At 34.6% G+C, this 22,658-nt stretch overlaps 1 protein-coding gene across 1 annotated transcript; it reads right to left on the bottom strand.

Moving 5' to 3' along the window:
- Window positions 1–369: 369 nt before the first annotated feature.
- Unc-76 (fasciculation and elongation protein Unc-76) lies at window positions 370–21,446 on the bottom strand. The gene is made up of 5 exons (XM_017251086.3): window positions 20,372–21,446; window positions 2,062–2,543; window positions 1,773–1,988; window positions 1,614–1,703; window positions 370–1,521 (listed from the first exon to the last, which is right to left on the bottom strand). The coding sequence occupies exons 1-5, from the start codon at window positions 20,911–20,913 to the stop codon at window positions 1,439–1,441; spliced, it is 1,413 nt and encodes a 470-aa protein (XP_017106575.1). The 5' UTR covers window positions 20,914–21,446; the 3' UTR covers window positions 370–1,438.
- Window positions 21,447–22,658: the final 1,212 nt, after the last annotated feature.

The raw sequence follows: 22,658 nt of genomic DNA, 5'->3' as shown, positions 1-22,658 counted from the left end.
TACTAACAAAGGTACCTAAGATTTGCATTAGATGTGATTTATAATAAATCCTTCAAATAGATCGGAATTCCTTTCTTTAGCTCCCCTTTTGTCGTCTTTGTCGTGAAATGTGAAACATGATATCAATGTGGTACTTTGTTTGGACTTTACGAGGATGCGATTTAATAATATATCTTCCATTAGTTCTTAAGGGTGATCGTAGCTTAGTATTATATCATTTTTAAATGTGACTGTAGCTTTAAAAGTAAGGGGGGAAAAATATTGGTTTATTATAATAAAAAGAATAGCACTGTGCGCCTGACTGTTTTCTTTTCGTTTTTTTGTTGTTTTTAACTATTTATTTATTTTATTAATTAAATGTATTTATGCTTGTTTGGTAAAAGTAAATAACACAGCGATTTCTATGCAAATTAAAATTACATTTTCGTTTTGTATATATTTTTGTTGTTTTTTGTTTTTTTTTTTACATTTAAACAATTGTTTTAAACAAAACAGAACGCATTTTATGGCCTCGCGAGCAAATAAGAAAAAAAAACAATTTAAAAAAAATATATATAGTAGATAATAGCATTAAATAAAACTTAAAGCAAAGTGAAACAATTTTTTTTTGTATAAACCTGATTCGCTGTCCTGCCTGTAGTTTGAGGATTCGAACGCGGAACACATTTGGAAATGCGGCGGCGGCAGGCAGATTATCTTTGTTTTTGTTTGATTTTTTTTTCATTTTAGTTTTGTTCTGGTTGTAGGTTTTTCATTTCTATAATTTCTTGTAGGGAACAGGCCATTCTGACGTCTTACAATCTATACATACAAGTTACATATTGTACAAACTATGGATTTTGCTGCCGATTACAGAAAGCAGCGCGAACATATTACAAGCGATAAACGAATATCGATTCGATTTTCGATTTTTTTCTTTCGATCGGTTTTTATCGGTTATTACACATACATATATAGAAAGAGCGGTCTTATCGATCTGATCAAGCTGTTTATATATCATTTAATAAGCTTAGTTGAAATCAGCTCTATAACAATACATTTTAAGTATAAATATTCCCATCGATTCTTATATATTTTGTTTTTTTTTTTAGCATTTTGTTGTTTTGGAGAGATAGAGAGGCAGAGAAGTGAGTATTATTGCCATTATAGCGCGCTCTCCATTAATATTTTGTTATGTGTTATATATGTGTCTATATATGTATTACATGTATATTTTGTTGCATATTTTGTTCTATATGTGGAAATCATTAGCTCATTTTAGAATGATGGGGAGTACACGGATTGCATTTAAATTATAAAATTGTAAAGTACAAACTAATTAAATTAATGTGTGTGTATTGTGTATATATGCAAGTTGTATATAGATGTTTTTTTTTTCTTTCGTTTATAAACACAGACAGAGAGATAGAGCTGAGACAGCTGGCCTAGATTGAAGCGCTTATGTGGGGCAGAGCACCTTCAGGATATAGTCCGTCAGTAGAGCCGGCACCGTGGGACTATCCTCATTAATGGCTTTAAGAACTAAAAAATGAAATAATATAGGAATTAGTATAATTTTGTGTAAGGTACCATCTCAATTAGTGATGGCACTGGTTCGATAGGATAGGACTTACTTTTGATCAGAACCTGCAAGGACTGATTGTTGGGTGTTCCATTCTCCAAATGATACGGAATGACAGTGGTCAAGTACTTAGGCTCGGGACCTGTACATAAAATACAATATAAGTTTAAAAACTTCCTGAGAATATATAGTGGTTTCAAAAAAAACTTACCCTGAAACTTTCCGCGCTTTTTCTCCACATGGTATTGCCGCCTCTTGTTCTGGACGGCCAGGAGCAGGGAAATAAATGAGTTCTTCAGCTCCTTCTCGAACTCCAGCTCGTCCCGCAGTGCCAGCTCGTTGATCAAAGTCTCGCTGAGCTCCTGGATCAGCACCTCCATCTCCATGTACAGCTCGTTAAGCTGTGTCGTGGTCAAATATTGCAGTTCTGTTGAAAGAATATTAAAAATATTAAATTACTAAATAGTTAAGATTTTAAGAAAGTTATAATGAAAACATACTCTCTGCATAAAGGGGCGCTCCCAGGACCTCTCGCGCCTTCTCGATAACCTCCGACTCACAGGTCTCGGGCTCGTCCAGCGGGCTCTCCGCCTCATCCATGATGTCATCGATCTCCTTGATCACCTCCTCCACGGTCTTGATGGGCTGATCATCCAGATCTCCATTCAAACCGTTCAGTATTAGGGCATGCATGTCCAGATCATTGGCCACCGCCTCATCCTCGCTGGCCAGATCGTTGAAGTCATCGCCACCAGGGGTCTGTGCCTCCGATCCCGATCCAGATCCCGGTCCAAAGCCATTGCTGCTGTGTGTGCTCTGGTGATGCAACTGATTCTGCTGCTGTTGGTTGCGTGAGTTCTGTTGCTGTTTTGTGGGATTCTGGCCGAGATTCAGAGTGGGCATGTGCATCTGACGGGTGTACGATTTGGACCAGTCAATGGGCAGTATATTGCCAAAGTTGCCAGTGATGGTCCACCACATTCTGTTTAAAAATAAGAAGGTAGTTTATCAGTTAGTTACAGGGGCTTATATTTTTAAAGATTTATTTCAATTAGAGAAGGTATTTTTAAAATTAAAATAATAAAAATATTAAAGGTTTCTATAGACTTTATAAGCTCATAAAAATATCTTTGAATATGAAATATTATACGAAGTATTTGTAACTAAAAACCAAAATAAAAATCTTAAATATAATCCCTCTTTAAAACACCTCTTTTTCACCTTTTAAATCATCTTACAAAAACAAAAAAAATATATATAAAAATATGAAAAGAAAACTGGCCATTTTAACAAATGTTTCATGTACTTGTCGCCACCCACAAAAAAAATCTGAAGCACTTCCACACTTATGAGTCCAACAATATGCTGCACTAGGCCTTTGTGGAAAAGTGTGTTTGTGTGAAAGAGTGGAAAAGCTGGAAAAGTGCTGGAAAAACTGGCACAATAAACTGCCAAGTGGGAAAAAGAAGGAAAGGCCCTCGCCGCGGCCTAAGCTACTGACAAATTGCCTCATTAGGCAATCAACGCACATCATTCGAAAAGTTAATGATTCAGAGGCAGATGATGTGCGGATGCAGTGGCGGTGGCAGATTGCATGTTGCATGTGGCACTGCCACTCGTTTGGATTAAAGCGGGAAATGTCAAATGAGGGGGGGATTGGAAGTTGCAGTTGAAGTTTTTTCCCAAGTACAGCAAAGCGTGCTTAGGGAGGATAGTGGAAGGTATTTTGGAAAGCTACAGGTAAAATTTATTAAAGGTAAAACTTCTTAAAAGTTAAAAAAAATAACAAAAAATATTTTTGAAAATTCTAGGTTTCTTAAGTGCCACATATGAGAAGCGAGGAGGAGGGCGCTATTTTTAATAATAATTATTTTTAAAGATTTCTTTTATTTGTTTGTTTTTAATTGATGTTTTTTATTCTTATTTAAGCTCATTCTGTGAGAAGCGAGGAGAAAGGCCCAGGATTTTTATATGAATTATTTAAACCACTTTCTTCTATTTAAATTCTTTATATATTTCTTTAAATTATTATATTTCTTAAGTCCAGCTTATAAAAAGCTATGGGAAAAGCTCTATTATTTGAATAAATATTATTTTAGAAGCTTGTATTAGTTTTTTATAAAATAACCCTTTAATCATCTCCCTTTATTAATTATTTCCCCCCTAACCAAGCTCCACTGTAGTACATTATTTCTCCCCCTAGTCTCTGGCAATGGGCCCACATTATTGCCCGTCAGAAGAGTTTGTCAGTTTTGTCGGTTTGCTGGCACATTTACTATCAAATTTCATGATCACTGCCAATCATTTAATTGGCCCCCTTTCCTAAGAGCTTCCCCATAATTATTCATGCTCTACATTTTTCTAGCAATTGGTTGCACTTTACTGATTACTTCAAGATGAGTCACTTCATCACGGGATTCTCTGATTCCGAGGGGAAGTGGAAAATAGAAAAATAAATAATCAAGTACCTGACCATCTGACTGGCAGATTTTACAGAAAATTCTTTAAATAAATAAAGGAAAGTAATGGCTTTTAAGGAAAATCGGATTCCATAAAAACATCCTAAGAAAGAGGCCAACTTTTGCACCATTAAACCATGAAAACAACAATTTTTTATGACAACCATGGAATTTTATTTTTAAATTCCGCTTCTTTTTGATGAGGCTTGCTAAAAATTTACTGGAAATGTAAATAAAAATGTTTCGCTTTTGTGCCAAAAACCATAAAAGTTTAATTGAAAAAGAAAAGGAATTTTAAAAAGAATGCAAATGCATCTGGAGAATTGCTTTTGTTTTGATATGATGAGTATATGGTGCCTGGTTTTAATATTTAGACAATTTTAGATTTTGTATAAAACCGATTTTAATATAAGATTTTTTTTTAATTTCTGGGCTAACTTAAGTGCAACCTATGAGAAGCGAGGAGGAGGGCGCTATTTCTTAAATTATTATTTTTTGTATTTTGTTTAATTTAATTGTTTAAAAATAAGTCAATTACTTTATTTCATTCCGTAAATATCCTGGCGTCTTAAGTACATCCTATAAGAAGCGAAGGGAAGGGTGCTACTTCTATTTTTATGAATTTCTATATTTTTATTTCGTTTCTTTTATATATTTAGCCTTTAAATTTCTCTATAATGTAGTAAGTAAGTGAGAATGGAACCAAAATACCCTCAGAAAGAGTAAAACTACAAAAACCAACAGGAAAATAAATAAAATAGCAAAAAAAAAAGATAAAAAATGTGCGAAACAAGCAGAGCGCATAAATTGTTCGTGACAAAAAAAAGGGAAAAAGAGGGGTCTTTAAAAGCAAACAGAGGCTTAGGTGGAGGAGATATTAGAGGGGTTTTTGAGAAGTGTAAATCGTAATATTAAAATAAAAATTGATTCACAACACAACACTTTTGAATCGCTTTGTTGCACCCCAAAAATATTCCAAAAATTCAAGAGAATTCATCTCGCCAACTCATCTAGTGCATTGGGTTCGCAAAGTATCTCTCGATTTAGTATGTGTCTGTGTGTGTCGAGGCCGCTAAATAATTTATATATATATATAAATGCATATATATACATATATATGTGCTTGTTTCAATGAATAATACACCACGTACACGTACAGATCTATATATATGATGTGGGCAACACTTTTGGACGCTTTGTCAGACGACGAGGCGGACACATAACGAATGAATTAAATTGCCATCAAAGCCAACTAATTACAAAGCACTAGCACTCCAAAAACAACAACTATGTTTCTTTTTTTTTAATACAGAGCTGGCTAATCTAAATAGGAAATGGTACATTAAGTGGCACATGTATATAAGTACGCACTGAAAATTGACACATCACCGAGTATCATAATCAAAAATGTGTAGAATGTGGGTCACCATAGAAGAGTGATGAAAATACAATCTTATATTTGACAGAGTTTTGAATGAGAAACTCCCAAGGGGAGTACTTCCTGGTACTCTCCTATCGCTGACAAACAATTGAGATAACTCCATCATCAGTTTAATATTTTTCTCTGGCATTCCATCATCGACTTGGGGCAATTAAATGAATGCTACTTGTCTCTCATCTATCAATGGCATTTCATCTTTTTATTCTCGAAATTATAGCTTCTGACCACACACACTTGTTATCACCATGAACTCTAGAGTCTAGAGTATTGTTGTTGTTTTTTCTTACTTTGGGGTGCGGTTCTTATCTGATTCGGGTTCGAAACACTTTGACCCTGACATGGAAATTTTGGGGCGTGGATATGCGAGAGGGTCTGGTGCCACATGTCCGACAATTAGCAGTTCTACTCGGCAGATTCTCAAAAAAAATAAAATAAACGCCCCTTGAAATATGAGCTCATCATTTAGAAAAACATAACTTGTTATAATAAGAAACAATTAAGAGGTACTAAGAGTACAAGGCTAGGCAAAGAGAAATACTCTTTTTTTTTTTACAAAAAAAAAAAATTATTAAAAAAATATTTTCTTGGGTTGCTTAAGTGCTACTTATGAGAATCGAGGAGGAGGGCACTTTTTTTTAAATTTATTTTTTTTGAATAACTTTTAAATTCTTTATTTTTTTTATTTAAGGTTTTTAGTTTCTTGTTTGGTTTTGTAAGCTGCATCTTATGAGAAGAGAGGAGAAACCCCTTATTATTGAAATACATTTTTATTCATGTTTATTTATTATTTTTAATTTTGTTTCAAAAATTATGGTTACCTTAAAAAAAAGGACTGCAAAGGACTATAGCTGTATAGCAGGACTAGTATTAGGTTAGCAATAAAAATCCCTAGTCTCTATTATATATATTTTATTAACTAATTTAAATTTTATTTATTTAAATTTCGCCACTCTATAAGTAATATAAACTCTATAAACTGTTTACCATCCCAAACAACTACTTCCTAAACCAAAGTCTATAGCCCTTTAAAGAGTATCTTAAAAATGTCTCAAAAACTGTCACACAAGTTTCCTTAATGAAAACTTATGATGGAAATCCTCTTAAATAATAAATATAAACATTTTTTTAATGAATTTTAATTGCCTGCACTTTGAGGTTGATGATTCATCAGTTAATAATATTAATAATCATGAATAGACTGATTACCAACGACTGGTGTTCTTCAAGTCAACTTTTGAGCAAGTGTCTCCATCCACCAAGCCACCCACACACCCACTGACATTTCCCCAAAACCCCAACATACCTCATAGCTCTCTTGACTCAATTGGCTTCATTTCGCCCACGCTGTGTTGATGTTTTTTTTTTGGTATTTTTATTTTCAAGTTAATTGTGTTTGGCATTTTTTCTCTGCTTTCGAATTTCAACAAAAATTTCATGACATTTTTGAGGAAATTTTAAGAAATGTATAGTTTTTGTAAAAGATTTTCTAAAAGAAGTTTCTAATAGAGTTTTTTGGAGTATTATTTAAGCTTAAGACTATGATTTAATAATACTAATAGAGTTTAAAATATTTCTTTCAGTTTTTTAAGTTAAGGGTTCGATACTCTCTTTTAGGTTTCTCTTTATAGTTTTTTTTTAAATTTTTTTCTTTATTTTTGTAACTATTTTTCGATTGTCTATTGTTTTCTTTATTTTGGGGGTTCGTTCACACGTATTTTCACTCAACCGCAAAGCTGACAAGACATTCACACATTTAATTTTCGGTTGTTTTTGAGTTTATACGAATATTTGATGCCCTATATAGGCTAGTTTTAAGGTCTATGGTTAAGGCTATAATAACGCATAAAAACTTGACTATAATATCTGAAAATTATTCATTATTTGTATACTTTTTTGATAAAATACTACCTCTCGGCAGATACACTTTTTTTAACACAATTTTTCATTGATAAAAGTTCAAACTTTAATTGCTTTGATTTTTTTCTTCAATTTCTTACATTTTGTTGTAGGTTTTTATTAGTTTTTTGTTGTTTTACTTTGTTTATGGCTCCAAGTGTGAAAGTTTTTTGCTTTGCGATTGGATCTCCCTACCTTTCACCTCCCCACCTGCACAGGGCCACCCAGAGCCATCAAATAATTGTTAAAAAATATATTTTTTTATATTTTCCTTCAACTCTTGAAACTCTCACTATTATTTTCCCAACTTCCCAATTTTATTCAAAATTTCAAATAAAAACTATTGTTTCCAGTGTGGAAAAATGCCACCACACACCCAAGCTCACCAAGAAAACAAAAAAAAAAGGTAAAAACTAAAATAAAAATATAACTAAAAAAAAACCAACCGAGAGGTGGAAAAATCATGTCTTTTAGACTTCAAAGTATTTCTAATTTTAGGCCGTTCACACTTTGCGTTGGCACTTCGAAGTCAGTCGTCTATATAGTCCATATAATAGTCTCTATAGAGGCTATAGGGAGAGGGGGGTTTTTATTTTGGAAAATTGGGGACACACATCAAATGGCAGGGGGAGAGCTGCAGGGTTTCGATTGCATTTCAAGGCTACACAGTGAGAAAAATCATAGAGAGGAAATAAATAAAAAATATATATATTTCAAGCCTTGTTTTGAAGCCTCTCCGGACCATTGCGTGTCTGAAGAAAATCAATTTATAATTAATTTGCTTAAATAGGCCATTAACATTAACAAAATGCACTGGGAGAAGAAAGGCAAAGAAGCCCACAAGTAACTCTCTCTGCGGGAGACGAAGAAACGCACACAAAATAAAAGAAAGAAAGATAGCCAAGAAATAGAGGAGAAGAATTGAGAAATATCTATGGCTTCCACCATAACATGGCCATAATCATCTAACAGCGTCCGAAACCGCACAACAAAATGTTGGCAGTTGGCAGTTATGTGGCCCATAAACAAATAACAGAAAAAAAATACAACAAAAAAAACGTAAAAACATAAAATAGTAAACTGTAAAGCTTTTGAAAAAGTCGAGGAAATTGAGGGGAAATGGCACACTTAGTAAGGTAATTTAAATCGATGATGTTGCAAAAAAAATAACATTCAAGAAACCTAAACAAATACTTTATTTTAATTTTATTTTTAAATATTAGTCATTAGACTAATTTAATTATAATTAGTCAACGAATTGGATTCAGAAATGGTAGATAAGTGGCTTTTTTGAGAGAGACTTTAGTTGCTTATCTTTAAGTAACTTTGAGATACTTAGTTTTAATATTTAAAGCTTAAAAATGAATCTTTTATATCTATAGATCTTTGAATATTAAACGATATTTTATATAATTTTTTAAAACTATTTTCAAATATGAGAACAAAAGACTAGTAGACTTTTGCTTTTAAAAATTATAGTTACTTTCTAGTTCATTTTTAGTTGAAAAAATAGTAGTAAAAATTAATTAAGAACCTTTAAAAAATCTCAGACTCTATGCACTCAGTTTTTAATGCTTTGATTTTAATATTTAATGTAATATTTAGCTTAAAAAAAAGCACCAATTCTTATTAAATTATTCCCTCAAAAAATTCTCTAATTAAAATTTATAAAAAAAGAGTTATTTAAACTTCAGACAGACGTCTTTGTGTTTTTTTTTTCAAGGACTGCCCTCAGCCTGGCGTAGCAGCCTCAGAAGCATCCTTGGCACATCCTTGGGGCGCCACCCCAGTCATCTCCCTCTCCACCACGCAGGATTCAATGCCAGAGTCAGAGATACAAAGCCATAGAGTTGAGTTGGACTCTTTCTGAGATACAATTTTCTTGACGCGTCAGCGTGGGCTGTCTCAATTATACAATATCCTTTATATCCTTTTCAAAATAAATATGCAGAGCTCCCTTTCGCCGTGTCCTTGACTAGATGCCAAGTGTTGTTTGGTGTGTGTCTCTGTTTGCCTTGTTATTTGTCGATGATGTAATATATCCGCAGCAGGCCATACAGTGGTGTGTTTGTTTGCTTCCCGACTGGATTAGTCATCAACTGGCATTATACTATATATGTATATATATATCTCCTCCTCGATGGCAGTCAGACTTCAGTCGTTCTCTAATATTTTGAATGGCGCCAATCGAATCCGAGGCGGAGTCGTCCCTACAATTGTGTGAGGTTAGGTCGGGCAATTAGCATGTCAAGGGGTGTGTGCAGGCCAGTATCCTGGGAGACCTATACCTCCCCAACAACGCCTAAAAGGTTAATGTCCTTTTTCTCTCAAAGTCTCTAAAATGCAGCGAAACAGGGGCTGCAAAAAATATAAAAGTTTCTCCTGCCACCAGGAACAGGAACTCGTCCTGTTTTTATAAGTAGTTTGCAAGTAACCACCCCCTTGGCTGGTCGGCAGGTCCTGCCTAAGGACCTTAATGCTTTCAAATTGATAAAGTATTCTCTGGTATTCGCTGGTTCGCCCCTTGTCGCCCCCGTTAACACGCATACGACATGGTGACGGGATGACTCATCCGGGAGGACTATGAATACCAAGGAACTACCCCACTATTATTACAGAGAGAGAAATGGGGTAAAAATTAAAGTAAAAAATATATAGATATAATAATAATAATACAATAAACTCTAGTACAAAAAAAAGTGTTAATATACCCGGTACTTCTAATATTAAATAAGATTAATTTTATTAGATTAATAGATTAATAACTTTTCTCTACTTTAAGATCTCAATAAATATTTATACATCAAGAATGAAAATGTATAATTAAGTTGTGTAATTAAATATTATTTTTTTCTCTGCAATAATTCTATTATTGTTTTTATTTGCCTCTCATGTCAAAGGGCGGTTGTTTTTGCCCGCCAAGCCAGGCCAGGGCAGGCCATGTCGATGTCAGGCAACAAAAGCAACAACAACCACCGGAAAATAAGATCCGAGAGACCCGAGACCTCCGCCCCACAGACCCCCACAGGCCCCTGTTTTTTTTTTTTAATCCCCACCCCTTTCGTTCAGGACCATCCCCCTGGCAGTTGATATCCCGATTATTTTTAGCGCTAAAAGCCCCCTTTTTAATTGAATGCCCATGCAGTTCAGTGGCTGCCCTCGAGTCGTGACTTTAAATACATTTCCAGCCGGTCTTCGAAAATGAAAGATATTTAATGCCGTTTTTGCGATATTATTTACATTTTTCTGATCAATGAATGGATTATTTTTTAAGCTTTAATTTCAAGGGGGTAGGGGGAGTATTTAGTGGGTTTCTAAGGGGTTTCATGGTCAAGTTTTAGAACTAATAGTTATAAAGTCATAGAATTATTCGAACAAAACGTAGATAACTATAATCACTAACCATACAGCATATAGACAACCCATTTCATACAACGAAAATGGACGCGAAAATTTCTTGCGACAGGCCCCAGCAGGCCCCAGAGCGGATTTCTTACGCTCTTTTACGCTCATCGTTCGTTCATCTTACGCTCATTCTCGCATTAAATGTTTTCTGTTTCTCAGTCTCTAAACGGAGCGCGATGAAGAAGGTTGGCCTGCGCTTCGGTTGATCTTTGTGTGTATGCGTGTCACACATTCACATACACGGGTGTATGTGTGCGTGCGATTTCGTTTCGAAGCCAGCGCACAAAATTTTGATTTTTCTTACTTTTCAGGCTTGCTACCCTAACCAAATTCGGGTATTCGTTATTTGATGAAATGACGAAAGAAATTATATTATTTTTTATATTATATTTTTTATTATTTCAGCATACATTTTTAATTTATTTAGGAATAAGATTGAGTGTTAGTAGTAAATGATTACTGTATATATATTTTTACGAATCATTAAAAATGAATATGAGAAAATGAGAAATGAGAAAATTTCAGAGTATATTTCAGTCGGAGTTACTCAAAACGCCTATATCCTTTAAGTTTTTCTTGTTCTGCAAGAGGTATCAGAAAACCAATGTAAATATGTATGTATATATATACAAATATATGTATATCTGTAAAAAATTCGAGCGGCGACTTTTTTAAAGTTCCAAAATATATAAGGAAATTATTAAATTGACGACAATAATTTAATTAAATCTCACAATAACCCAAATTAATAACAAGTGCCTGAAAAATTGTAAACAAAAAAGGTAAACAATTCCATCAGCTGTTTTCGTGTCTTCACCCTCCCCTAAAAATCATTCCATCGTTAGAGTAGGCATGCACAAGCCTCTTGCAGAACAACAAAAACTTAAAAGCAATCGGCGTTTTAAGTGACTCCGACTGAAATATACTCTGAAATTTTCTCATTTCTCATTTTCTCATATTCATTTTTAATGATTCGTAAAAATATATATACAGTAATCATTTACTACTAACACTCAATCTTATTCCTAAATAAATTAAAAATGTATGCTGAAATAATAAAAAATATAATATAAAAAATAATATAATTTCTTTCGTCATTTCATCAAATAACGAATACCCGAATTTGGTTAGGGTAGCAAGCCTGAAAAGTAAGAAAAATCAAAATTTTGTGCGCTGGCTTCGAAACGAAATCGCACGCACACATACACCCGTGTATGTGAATGTGTGACACGCATACACACAAAGATCAACCGAAGCGCAGGCCAACCTTCTTCATCGCGCTCCGTTTAGAGACTGAGAAACAGAAAACATTTAATGCGAGAATGAGCGTAAGATGAACGAACGATGAGCGTAAAAGAGCGTAAGAAATCCGCTCTGGGGCCTGCTGGGGCCTGTCGCAAGAAATTTTCGCGTCCATTTTCGTTGTATGAAATGGGTTGTCTATATGCTGTATGGTTAGTGCTATAATATACCAGGTACTTGTCATAGCATATTTGGGTCAAATGGTCATGTATTAATACTATTCATACTATAATACTATTCCAAGCTATTTTATTATGCAAAATTTTGTAATATAATTAATATAGAACCTCTAGAGGGGTAGAGACCCAATAGTATAAAGAATTTTTCAACCCTAATAGTTGAAACAGTTATAGTATAAAAAGTTGAATATATAGTATAAAAAGTAAAACTTAACAAATAGTGTTATAATAGAATAAACATTGCATAGATATATGTATAATACCACTAACCATACAGCATATAGACAACCCATTTCATACAACGAAAATGGACGCGAAAATTTCTTGCGACAGGCCCCAGCAGGCCCCAGAGCGGATTTCTTACGCTCTCTTACGCTCATCGTTCGTTCATCTTACGCTCATTCTCGCAATAAATGTTTTCTGTTTCTCAGTCTCTAAACGGAGCGCGATGAAGAAGGTTGGCCTGCGCTTCGGTTGATCTTTGTATGTATGCGTGTCACACATTCACATACATGGGTGTATGTGTGCGTGCGATTTCGTTTCGAAGCCAGCGCACAAAATTTTGATTTTTCTTACTTTTAAGGCTTGCTACCCTAACAAAATTCGGGTATTCGTTATTTGATGAAATGACGAAAGAAATTATATTATTTTTTATATTATATTTTTTTATTATTTCAGCATACATTTTTAATTTATTTAGGAATAAGATTAAGTGTTAGTAGTAAAATGTTTTCTGTATATATATTTTTACGAATCATTAAAAATCAATATACTGAGAAAGTGTCAGAGTATATTTCGGTCGGAGTCACTTAAAGCGCCGTTTGCTTTTAAGTTTTTGTTGTTCTGCAAGAGGCTTGTGCATGCCTACTCTAACGATGGAATGATTTTTAGGGGAGGGTGAAGACGGGTGAAGAATTAAATTACTTTTTAAAGTTATTATATATAAGGAAATATATATAAGGAAATTATTAAATTAACGACAATAATTTAATTAAATCTCACAATAACCCAAAATAATAACAAGTGCCTGAAAAATTGTAAACAAAAAAGGTAAACAAGTCCATCAGCTGTTTTCGTGTCTTCACCCTCCCCTAAAAATCATTCCATCGTTAGAGTAGGCATGCACAAGCCTCTTGCAGAACAACAAAAACTTAAAAGCAAACGGCGCTTTAAGTGACTCCGACCGAAATATACTCTGACACTTTCTCAGTATATTGATTTTTAATGATTCGTAAAAATATATATACAGAAAACATTTTACTACTAACACTTAATCTTATTCCTAAATAAATTAAAAATGTATGCTGAAATAATAAAAAAATATAATATAAAAAATAATATAATTTCTTTCGTCATTTCATCAAATAACGAATACCCGAATTTTGTTAGGGTAGCAAGCCTTAAAAGTAAGAAAAATCAAAATTTTGTGCGCTGGCTTCGAAACGAAATCGCACGCACACATACACCCATGTATGTGAATGTGTGACACGCATACATACAAAGATCAACCGAAGCGCAGGCCAACCTTCTTCATCGCGCTCCGTTTAGAGACTGAGAAACAGAAAACATTTATTGCGAGAATGAGCGTAAGATGAACGAACGATGAGCGTAAGAGAGCGTAAGAAATCCGCTCTGGGGCCTGCTGGGGCCTGTAGCAAGAAATTTTCGCGTCCATTTTCGTTGTATGAAATGGGTTGTCTATATGCTGTATGGTTAGTGATAATACCCAGTACTTATAACACCTTCTTGAAAGCCTGAGACCCCCCACTTTTCATGCCTCAGACATTTAATAACCATCCTCTCTGTGAAACACATTCCCATCTTGAAAAACCGTTTTCGGAAGCACGCAAACTGGTTACCGATACCGATTCCCAAACCAAATACCAATTAAGAGCAATCAACGCTTCGGCATTTGTTTGGTTGCATTTCGCAGTCTGCTGATGTAAGATCTCTCTATAAACTCGATTGAAAGACATTTCAAGCCACATAGCGTGTGGCCAATTAATAATCGAAGGCTCTAAGCACTCGGATGCACTCACAGAGCCACAAGTAAGCCAAGTCTTAGTAGATTTTGCCATAAATGGCGGCCAAGAACAAGTTTCTATTTAACGAGAGAGACTATTGCTTAAGATCATCTGATGACAAAATAATTAAAGATACTTGGCTATATCATCTGGCAGCAAATGGAATTTTATTTCTGGAATGTCTGCAGGACGCAGGACATTGAACTCCAGCTGGGAAACTGGAATCGATTTGGGGGACTCGCCGCCGCCGCTGACTGCACACATAACTGGCTGCCCAAAGTAGGTCGTCGGTTGCCATAGCTGGCCAGCAACAATTCAATTATGACTGGCACCTTTTCTTTCGCTGTTCTGCTGTTTTTCGAGCCAAACCGGAAGAAGCCTGACCATATGGAGGGCATTGTATATTGGCCACAGTCCAGCCAAATCCAGCATATGGTCAGTTCGATTATAGTCCGAGACGGGCATGCCTCTCGGAATATTTATTGCTTCGTTGGTAGCCCCCCAGTATTGTGAGTAGGAAAGTATTGGGAAATCTATATTTTGGAAGTCTGATACTACCTATACCTATTCACAGCTGTACCTATTTTTACACCTATTTCTATACCTATTTCTTAAATATTTTCTATAAATCTTTTCTGAACTTTGAAGTCTTGAGACAAAACATTCCATAGGAAAGGCATTTTGTAATATCACTTCCTAAGAGGTCTATATCTATAAGAATAGTTGAAAGACTTTTAGCAAAAGATCTTAAACGGTTAGTGATTTCAATTATCCTTCATTCTGCATCAAAATTTGAGAATTGATTATTTTTGTTTATTTTTTTTTGTATTTTATATGAAGAGGGTAAGAAAACCCCTCTAAAAATGCTTGATTTTCTTATATGGCTCATGTCTATGTCTATATCTTAGTAAATTCTTGGCCGATTCTTTAGAATAATATATTAAAAGCTTTGTGGTTCGACTCGCATTTATTCTTTATCAAAATTTTAGCAACTAATATTTTTTAGATTTTTTGGCCAATTTTTATGGAGGAAGTCCTCTCAAAATGCTTAATTTTCTTATATAGCCTGCATTTAAGACTGTATCTTAGGCTCATCTTATCAGATTCTTTAGAGAAACACCTTAAACGATTTTTAAAGCTAATCCCTCTAAGCTAACACCAAAATCTATGGCTTAAATATCTTTCAGATTTTTTTTCTCCAAGGGAAAGCCTTTTAAAAAATCCAGGATTTCCAGATATATCCTCTGACAATTTTCTACCAATCCTTTACCTCCAAACCTTAAAACAATTGTACATCCATTATCCATCACCTCCTCAAATGTCAAAGGTTATATAGGCTTCATTATTCTAGGCCATAACTTTTCCATCCTTTCCACTTTTAATTAAGCCTGTCATCTTTGTAAAGTCAAAGTTATCAAGGGGGGAAAGCTGTCTTAGGGCAACTGGCCGCAACTTTTTCGCACGTACAGTACTAACTTGGCCGAGAAACTTTGTCCTTGGAGCGCAGCTGCAACTAATCTGCAGCAGCAGTTGTGGCACAAAAAAGGGGGGCACCTCCATCAGCAAATGGAGGTGCCAGAACCAGAACAATAGGGCGGCGACCTTCGAGCCAGGCATACTACTATACTACTACATACATATATATATAGATGTGTGTACTCAGCACAATTTCCACTGAACCATTATTAAATATAAGGTAAATATTGACAAGAGACGTTGGCGTTCATTTTAACGCGCTGTCAGACAAGAACAAAAAACCAAATAAAACCGAAAGGAGGCGGCAAACGCATTACCATTCGATGGAGGAAGTCGACTAAGTGATACCCTTTATAGGTTTTAAATATTAAGTTTAAAATGTAGAGCTTTTCCTTGTAAGAAATCATTTTTTTTAGAATTTTATTAAGGTTTTTGAAATATATTATGGCTTTGATTACTTTTCTGGTTTCTGGGATATACAATTTTCTTGTTTTAGCTCTGATTAGGGTCCCAGTTGTAAGGCTTAGAGGCGGTTTTTGTTAAAAATATGAATATATGATATGAAAATATGATGGTGTCTCTACTTTTGGAAAAAAGAGGCTTTTTTTATGAAAAATATGAAAAATAATATTGGAAAATACTACAAGTTTTAAGATATTTGTAGTATTTTAATAGAAAGACACTGAGATTTCTGGTCTATTTACTTTATAAAATTACATCATTATCTAAAGTTAATTAAAGATCTTATAAATTAAAAAAAAAATACTTATTTTTAAGATAGAATTACTAATATTTTAAGATATATAGACCATTTTGAGTATTTAAAATAAGAATTTTGTTAAAAACCTCAATCTAATAAGTCCTAATGCAAACCCTACCAACTCTATTAACCATAACTCGAATATTTGTTGAAATATAAATCTGAAACTTGGCCTTAAGCTATATTCAAGAACCTCAATGTGTCATAAATACCCAGTGCTACCCTATTTTCACATGCAACTGAAAAACGATGAGAACAAAAGCAGCGGCAGTTAGTTGGGCACACAAGATGCACTCATCTAGGTGAATAGAGGGATTCAGGTTCAGATGGAGATGGTGGTGGCGGTGGAAGTGGATGTGGAGGGACTTTGAGGCAGGTAGGTACAGATGCAGATGAGGGCCAAGTCCCCAGTAAGAGTGGTGGCAGTGAAAAAAAATAAAAATGAAACGCAATTAAGAAAAACTGCAGGAAAGCAAACAACTTTGGTTGACTGGGCTGCTGTGGCAGCAGCAGAGTTTTGTCAATGTTACGATTATACCACTACCCAGCAGTTCGGCTGGTGGCAATAGTTCTTTTTGGGTATGTATTTGGGTACTCTTTTGTGGGTACCCATATCGCTTACTATTGGTATAGCGGCTTGGGTACTCTCTGCTTCATGTCTTTTTTGTATAACGCTGCGAGTATATACTTTGGTACTCCTTTTGGGTACGACGGTCGGACCACCACAAAGCGCAAACGAAAATCTTCTCTTTTTTTGATTTTTGCTTCAGTATAACTTGAGCATATTTGGTGACACGACGTGAAAGTGTGGTAAATAATAAATAAATAATAAAAACACTAAATAAATATTAATAATACCCTCTGCAAGGGTATAAAACAGTGACAGTGAAGCAGTGATAAAAAAAGGATAAACAAGGTAATAATTATAATTATGGTTTGCAAAAGAGAAAAGAATTTATTTTCAGGCGTCAATTATAAGGCATTTGTTGCAGCCCTGGTGAAGTTGCCAGAAATTTAAAAAATATGCTAAGCGATTCCTTAATGATGGAGTATAAAGTCATTAAAAACAGCGCGAAATGTATATTTAGCACTACTTGGTAAGAATTTAAAAAAAATATTGGTTTTAATTTTAATAATGATTTTTTTTTATAATATTAGATGTAATTTCTGCTGATGGCGGCAATGGAAATATGCCTCAAACAACAACAACAACAACAACACATAATTTTCGCACACGTAACACATAAGTATTTTTAAGCCAAATAAAATGGTGTAGTTCTGTGAATTTCTGATAAGTAAAATAATTTTATAAATTTTTAAAAATGAATTAAATGTATTTCTATAATATTTAATAATTTTATACATAATAAAAAACAAAAATTTATAAGAAAAAAAAATCTTTTTCTGGGTATGTAAATCGCTGTCCCTTGGTAGATACCCAAGTGGCTATACTGTATAGAGTACCCAATTCCGTACCTAAATCGATGTCCCTTAGTAGTATGTATTTGGGTACTCCTTTTGGGTACCCCAATTCGATACTCATTGGTATACGAAGAGGTGACGATTGTACACCGCCTATGACATGCCTTAGTTAAATTCGCCTCTGAAATACATGTCTTAGGTATTGACTGGTGGGTACTCGTCTACCCCAGGGGCATAGTGAATTCGACACCCATGCACTAGTGCGGCGAACTGCTGGGACACAATAAGAAATAAAAGTTTAACAAAATTTACATATTTAAATGCCAAGGAAATGGTATGTTTTGTTGAGAGGGAAGCTGCATCTGGAGAAAGGTTTAAAATAAAGAGAGAGAGAGTGAGAAAGAAAGGTGCATAAAGGGAGAAAGAGACAGGGAGAGATGCAGAGAAAGAGAGAAAAGAAAGCAAAATGCATAAATCAATTAATGCTGGCGATTTACGTGGCAGCCCCATAAATGATTATTCATTCCGTTGCTGCAATTTTTAGACGGAATTTTAATCATCGATCTGTAAGAGGGTCCCAGCAAGTACAGTGGATAATCGAGGGAGAGAATGAGGGATTTTTAATAAACAAAATTTGATATTTTTCTTCCTTTGATTGGGTTTCAAAATATCTTTCGATAAAATATCTATCAAGGATTTGGATTTTTTTTATAAAAAAACAGACTTAAAGCCTTCTCATTTTTAGTTTAACTTTAGTGTATAGTTTTAAATAAATATTGTTGTTTTTTGAGGCATTTAATTAAAAATATGAGTTACTTTTTGGCTTTTGGGAAAGGTTCAAAATTATTGCTCAAAATATAATGTAGACTTATAGGTACTAACTTTATGTTAGTATTACTTTCATAATTCAGTCTTAATCTAAAAAAAAAACTTTTTTTTTACACTAATATTTATGGATCATAAATGATGCTTATATTCAAGACATCCTTTATTTGTCAATCTCCACTGTATGTTTATTTATTTGCACAGGATGTGAGTGAGTGAGTATATGTATGTGTGTGAGTGCTCGTAAACACCACTACACACACACACAAATAATAAAAAATAAAAAAAAAATAACACAAATGGACCCACGGGTGTGCACGCGATTATCAAATTTATGGCTGATGTCAGCCGAGAGGGAGCGAGAGGGAAGTCGACTGAGCAAGTGAGAGGGAAAGGTGCTGATTTTTTCTAGTTTTTATTTATTATTTTTTTTAGCAATTTAAGCTTTTTTATTAAAGATTTCTAGACTTATATGATGAAATTTTAATTTTCAAACAGGTATTATGAATTATTATATAAAAAAATATAAAATTAAACTTTTTTTAAAGATATTTTTAAGAAATAGTTTAAATATTTCATTAGAAAGTCCTTAGAAAGCCTTTCTTTTAAGACCTTAAGGCTATAACTAGTTGAGAATTATTAAAAAACACAAACAATAAAGAAATATTACGCTTATTTGGAGGATTTCTTGAAATAATAAAAGTTTTCATTTAGAAAGCTCTTCAAAAATTAAGAAAATATTAAATTTCCATAATTCCTAGAACCCCAGACTAGTATAACCCCAAAATCCCTCTCCCTAGACCCTCTAGTCATGGCTATCCGTCAGTCATTTTTCGCAAAAGTGGCCAATGCTCTGTCAAGTGTTTATCAGGCCACTCTGGATATAATATGATTTATTGCCCCCTCCCTAGCCTTAGAGGGCCTCTCCACTCCATTGTATGATTGCAACTTCCCCTCATTCGCGTGGTTCTGGATCTGGATCTGGAGCACTCCATAATCAGTAGTACCAACCATACACACACACAAACATATTTCAGAATGCAATTCCAAGCTCCAACAAGGAGCAACAGTCGTAATGCCAAAAAAACAACAAAAATATGGAAAAAGTTACGGCCCCAATAGCCCTCTAGCTCCTTGTCCTGACACTTTTATCGATCCAACAATACACGGAGAGAAAAAATGGCATACCATACACCACCACTAGCCACCAGGATTACGTCGTTATGTGGCGCCGGGTTCTTGAAATGGCGGTTCCAGGGGATGGGGGGTTCAGGGGTCGTAACTTTTGTGGGGCATGCGCACTCTACCGCCGCAGTGTGGCAATAGACACGAAAATACAAAAACATGGAATGCACTTTACATAACTAGGATTGGGGAGTTAGCAGGACTCATAGAGAACTCCTTGCCGGTGAACATGGAGAAAAAAAAGAACTATAATATGATATAGGGGTTCTTTTATAATATTTGATATTAATATTAATAATGGTATAAGAGGACTTGGATTAAAAATATTAAAAACTATCACTTAAGAACCCTGCTTTATGAAACCCTCTTCTTAAAATCTCTATAATTATATACTCGTATCTCTATAGATCTTTAATCTCTAAAAACCCCTACTTACTGGCATTCATTCATAATCTCCTCCTGGCTGCGAACCTGCACCGGAGCCAGTTCCTCCACATTCTCCTCGTAGTTGCCAAAGCATTTGGTTATCTTCTCATCGAATGTATTCACCAGATCCTCCAGACTGCCGCCAAAGGTCTCTGTAAAGTTGTCCACATGATCTCCAACGCCGCAGCGTTTATCCATGGCGCCGGCATCCTCGCCAGGAACGAGACCCACATCGGACAGACCCAAATCCAAGGCACCCTGCATGGTGTTGCAATTGGGACTGATGCTGCCGCCGCCAATGTTGCCATCAACACCCCCATTCTTGCTCACATGGGCATCACGGACGGCGTCCTCCAGAAGCCGTAGCTTACCGGCGGCATCCTGAGACTTGCCCGCAGCCGCTGCGGCATCCTTAAGATTCAGGTTGAGGGTGTCGTTGAGAGCGTTCTGATTGGAAATGTAATCGCAGCCGCCCCACTCGTCCGTCTCCTCGAACTTTGCTAATGGAGCCTCGAATTTTAGCTCGGCCATTTTGGTGCCGAGGTCACGCATGGCACGCGAGCTCAATGGGGTGATACTCAAAGGATTCTCGCCGGGATTGCCCTTTGAACTATTCCAATTGGATCTTATTTTTCTATCAATTCTTATGTTTTTTTTTTGTTTTTTCGACTGCAGAAATTTTTGCAACCCCTAATTTTTGTTGTTTTTTTTTTTATGTTTTTCTCAGGGGGTTGGTATTGGTGGCTGTGTGGGGGGCACCCCGGGTTTTCCGATGTCGTCCTCTCTTCGATTCGTTTCTCTAATTTTCGCCTCTTGGCCGTATTTTCTTTTCCGCCAGCAGACCCACTAGGTGTTAACACTTTAAAACAATACAAAAAAATTACACAAACACTCGCGGTTATAACTGAAATATCGTATATATATAATCTTTTTTTTTTGGATAAAATGCAGTTCTGTGATCACGGGATTACGGGATTATAAATAAATAAAAGCGACGAAGCGACCCGATGTGCGCAAAACAATATTACTTCGCCGTTCGCCGCGTTCAACCGTTCGGACCAGAAATCTTGTTGTGGTCGTCGTTTGTCAGGGATGTCCAAACTATATTTTTTCTTCAATTTATCGAATAATCGATGTTTTTCAGGGGCGGAAAAAAAACATTGAAATTGTTATCGAAATAAATTTTTAAATTTAAATGTAACATGTTGGTAAAAATAAAGAATTTTTGCAGATAAAATACCCAGCTGGGTTGAAACACGATAACCATCGATTTCTTTCCCCTTTTTATTTCCTAAAATTTTTCTTTTTTTCCTTTTTGCATAATATTTAAAAACCCGTTTTTAATTATTTTAACTAATCCAAGAGTTTTATTCCTAGTCACTAATAAATTTGTATTTTTTATTTATATGATTATTTAACCTTAAAAGTTAAGTAGAGCGGTACGAATATGATTGTACGTACCGAATCGGTTAAAGTGTGACCACACCATTAAACATAACGTAGATAATCGCAAGACATAAGGTAGTCTTAGTTTAAATACAATTTTTAGGGAAATAAACCCTTATCGACCCTTTAAATAAATAATTATAAAAATAACAACATAGAGAAGCTTTCTTGAGTCTTTTCAAACAAAAATATATACATTTTAGATATCTATTTTCATATTTTAACAGTCACACTGCAAAAGTGTTACCATATCAGCAAAAAAATACCTAATAGACAATTATTGTTCAAATTTTCAAATTTAAAAACGAGCTTTGGAAGATTCTGAAGAATAAATTAAAAAATAAAATTGCTGTAAAATAAATAATAATAATAATAATAATCATAATGTATTTTATTTGGTAACAATTTCTTCTGTTTTCTATATTTTTGTTGGTATTTCATAAATTTGGTTTTCGTAAATGCACTATTATTTCTTCAAATTTTAAACAAACTTAATTCAAACTCGATTCTTCGTTGTAGTATATAGCAATTAAATTTTAAAAATTAAATTAAAGGAGGGCCAAGTGTGGCTCCTTTAAAAGTGTGACCAGCATTGCAAAAAGCTATCTAAAGCTCATGAAAGAGACTTATCCTTTTCTCTATGTTCTTCATTTTCCTAAAAAGTCTTAACCGGCTTTTCAAACATAACTTTTTTTAATATATTTAACTTTTACTGGTGGACACGTGCCTTAGTATATGTATTTACTATGTAAGATAGTGTGGTTGATGGAAAAATATGAGAATACCTAAGCATTCGTATCTCTATTTCAACTGTGTTTATAAATACCCAATAAAATATATCTACTTTCATA

This window comes from Drosophila bipectinata, chromosome XL (genome assembly GCF_030179905.1).
Source record: "Drosophila bipectinata strain 14024-0381.07 chromosome XL, DbipHiC1v2, whole genome shotgun sequence".
Lineage (NCBI taxonomy): Eukaryota > Metazoa > Arthropoda > Insecta > Diptera > Drosophilidae > Drosophila > Drosophila bipectinata.
Note: the sequence above shows the minus strand (reverse complement) of the source record. Positions and strands in the feature narration are given on the sequence as shown.

Coding starts and splice junctions, on each gene's coding strand:
- Unc-76 (XM_017251086.3), bottom strand. CDS start 20,913: ATGCGTGACCTCGGCACCAAAATGGCCGAGCTAAAATTCGAGGCTCCA. Junction 1,989..2,061: donor AGCGCCCCTTTATGCAGAGA/GTATGTTTTCAT, acceptor TTCTTTCAACAG/AACTGCAATATTTGACCACG. Junction 1,704..1,772: donor AAAGCGCGGAAAGTTTCAGG/GTAAGTTTTTTT, acceptor TTTTATGTACAG/GTCCCGAGCCTAAGTACTTG.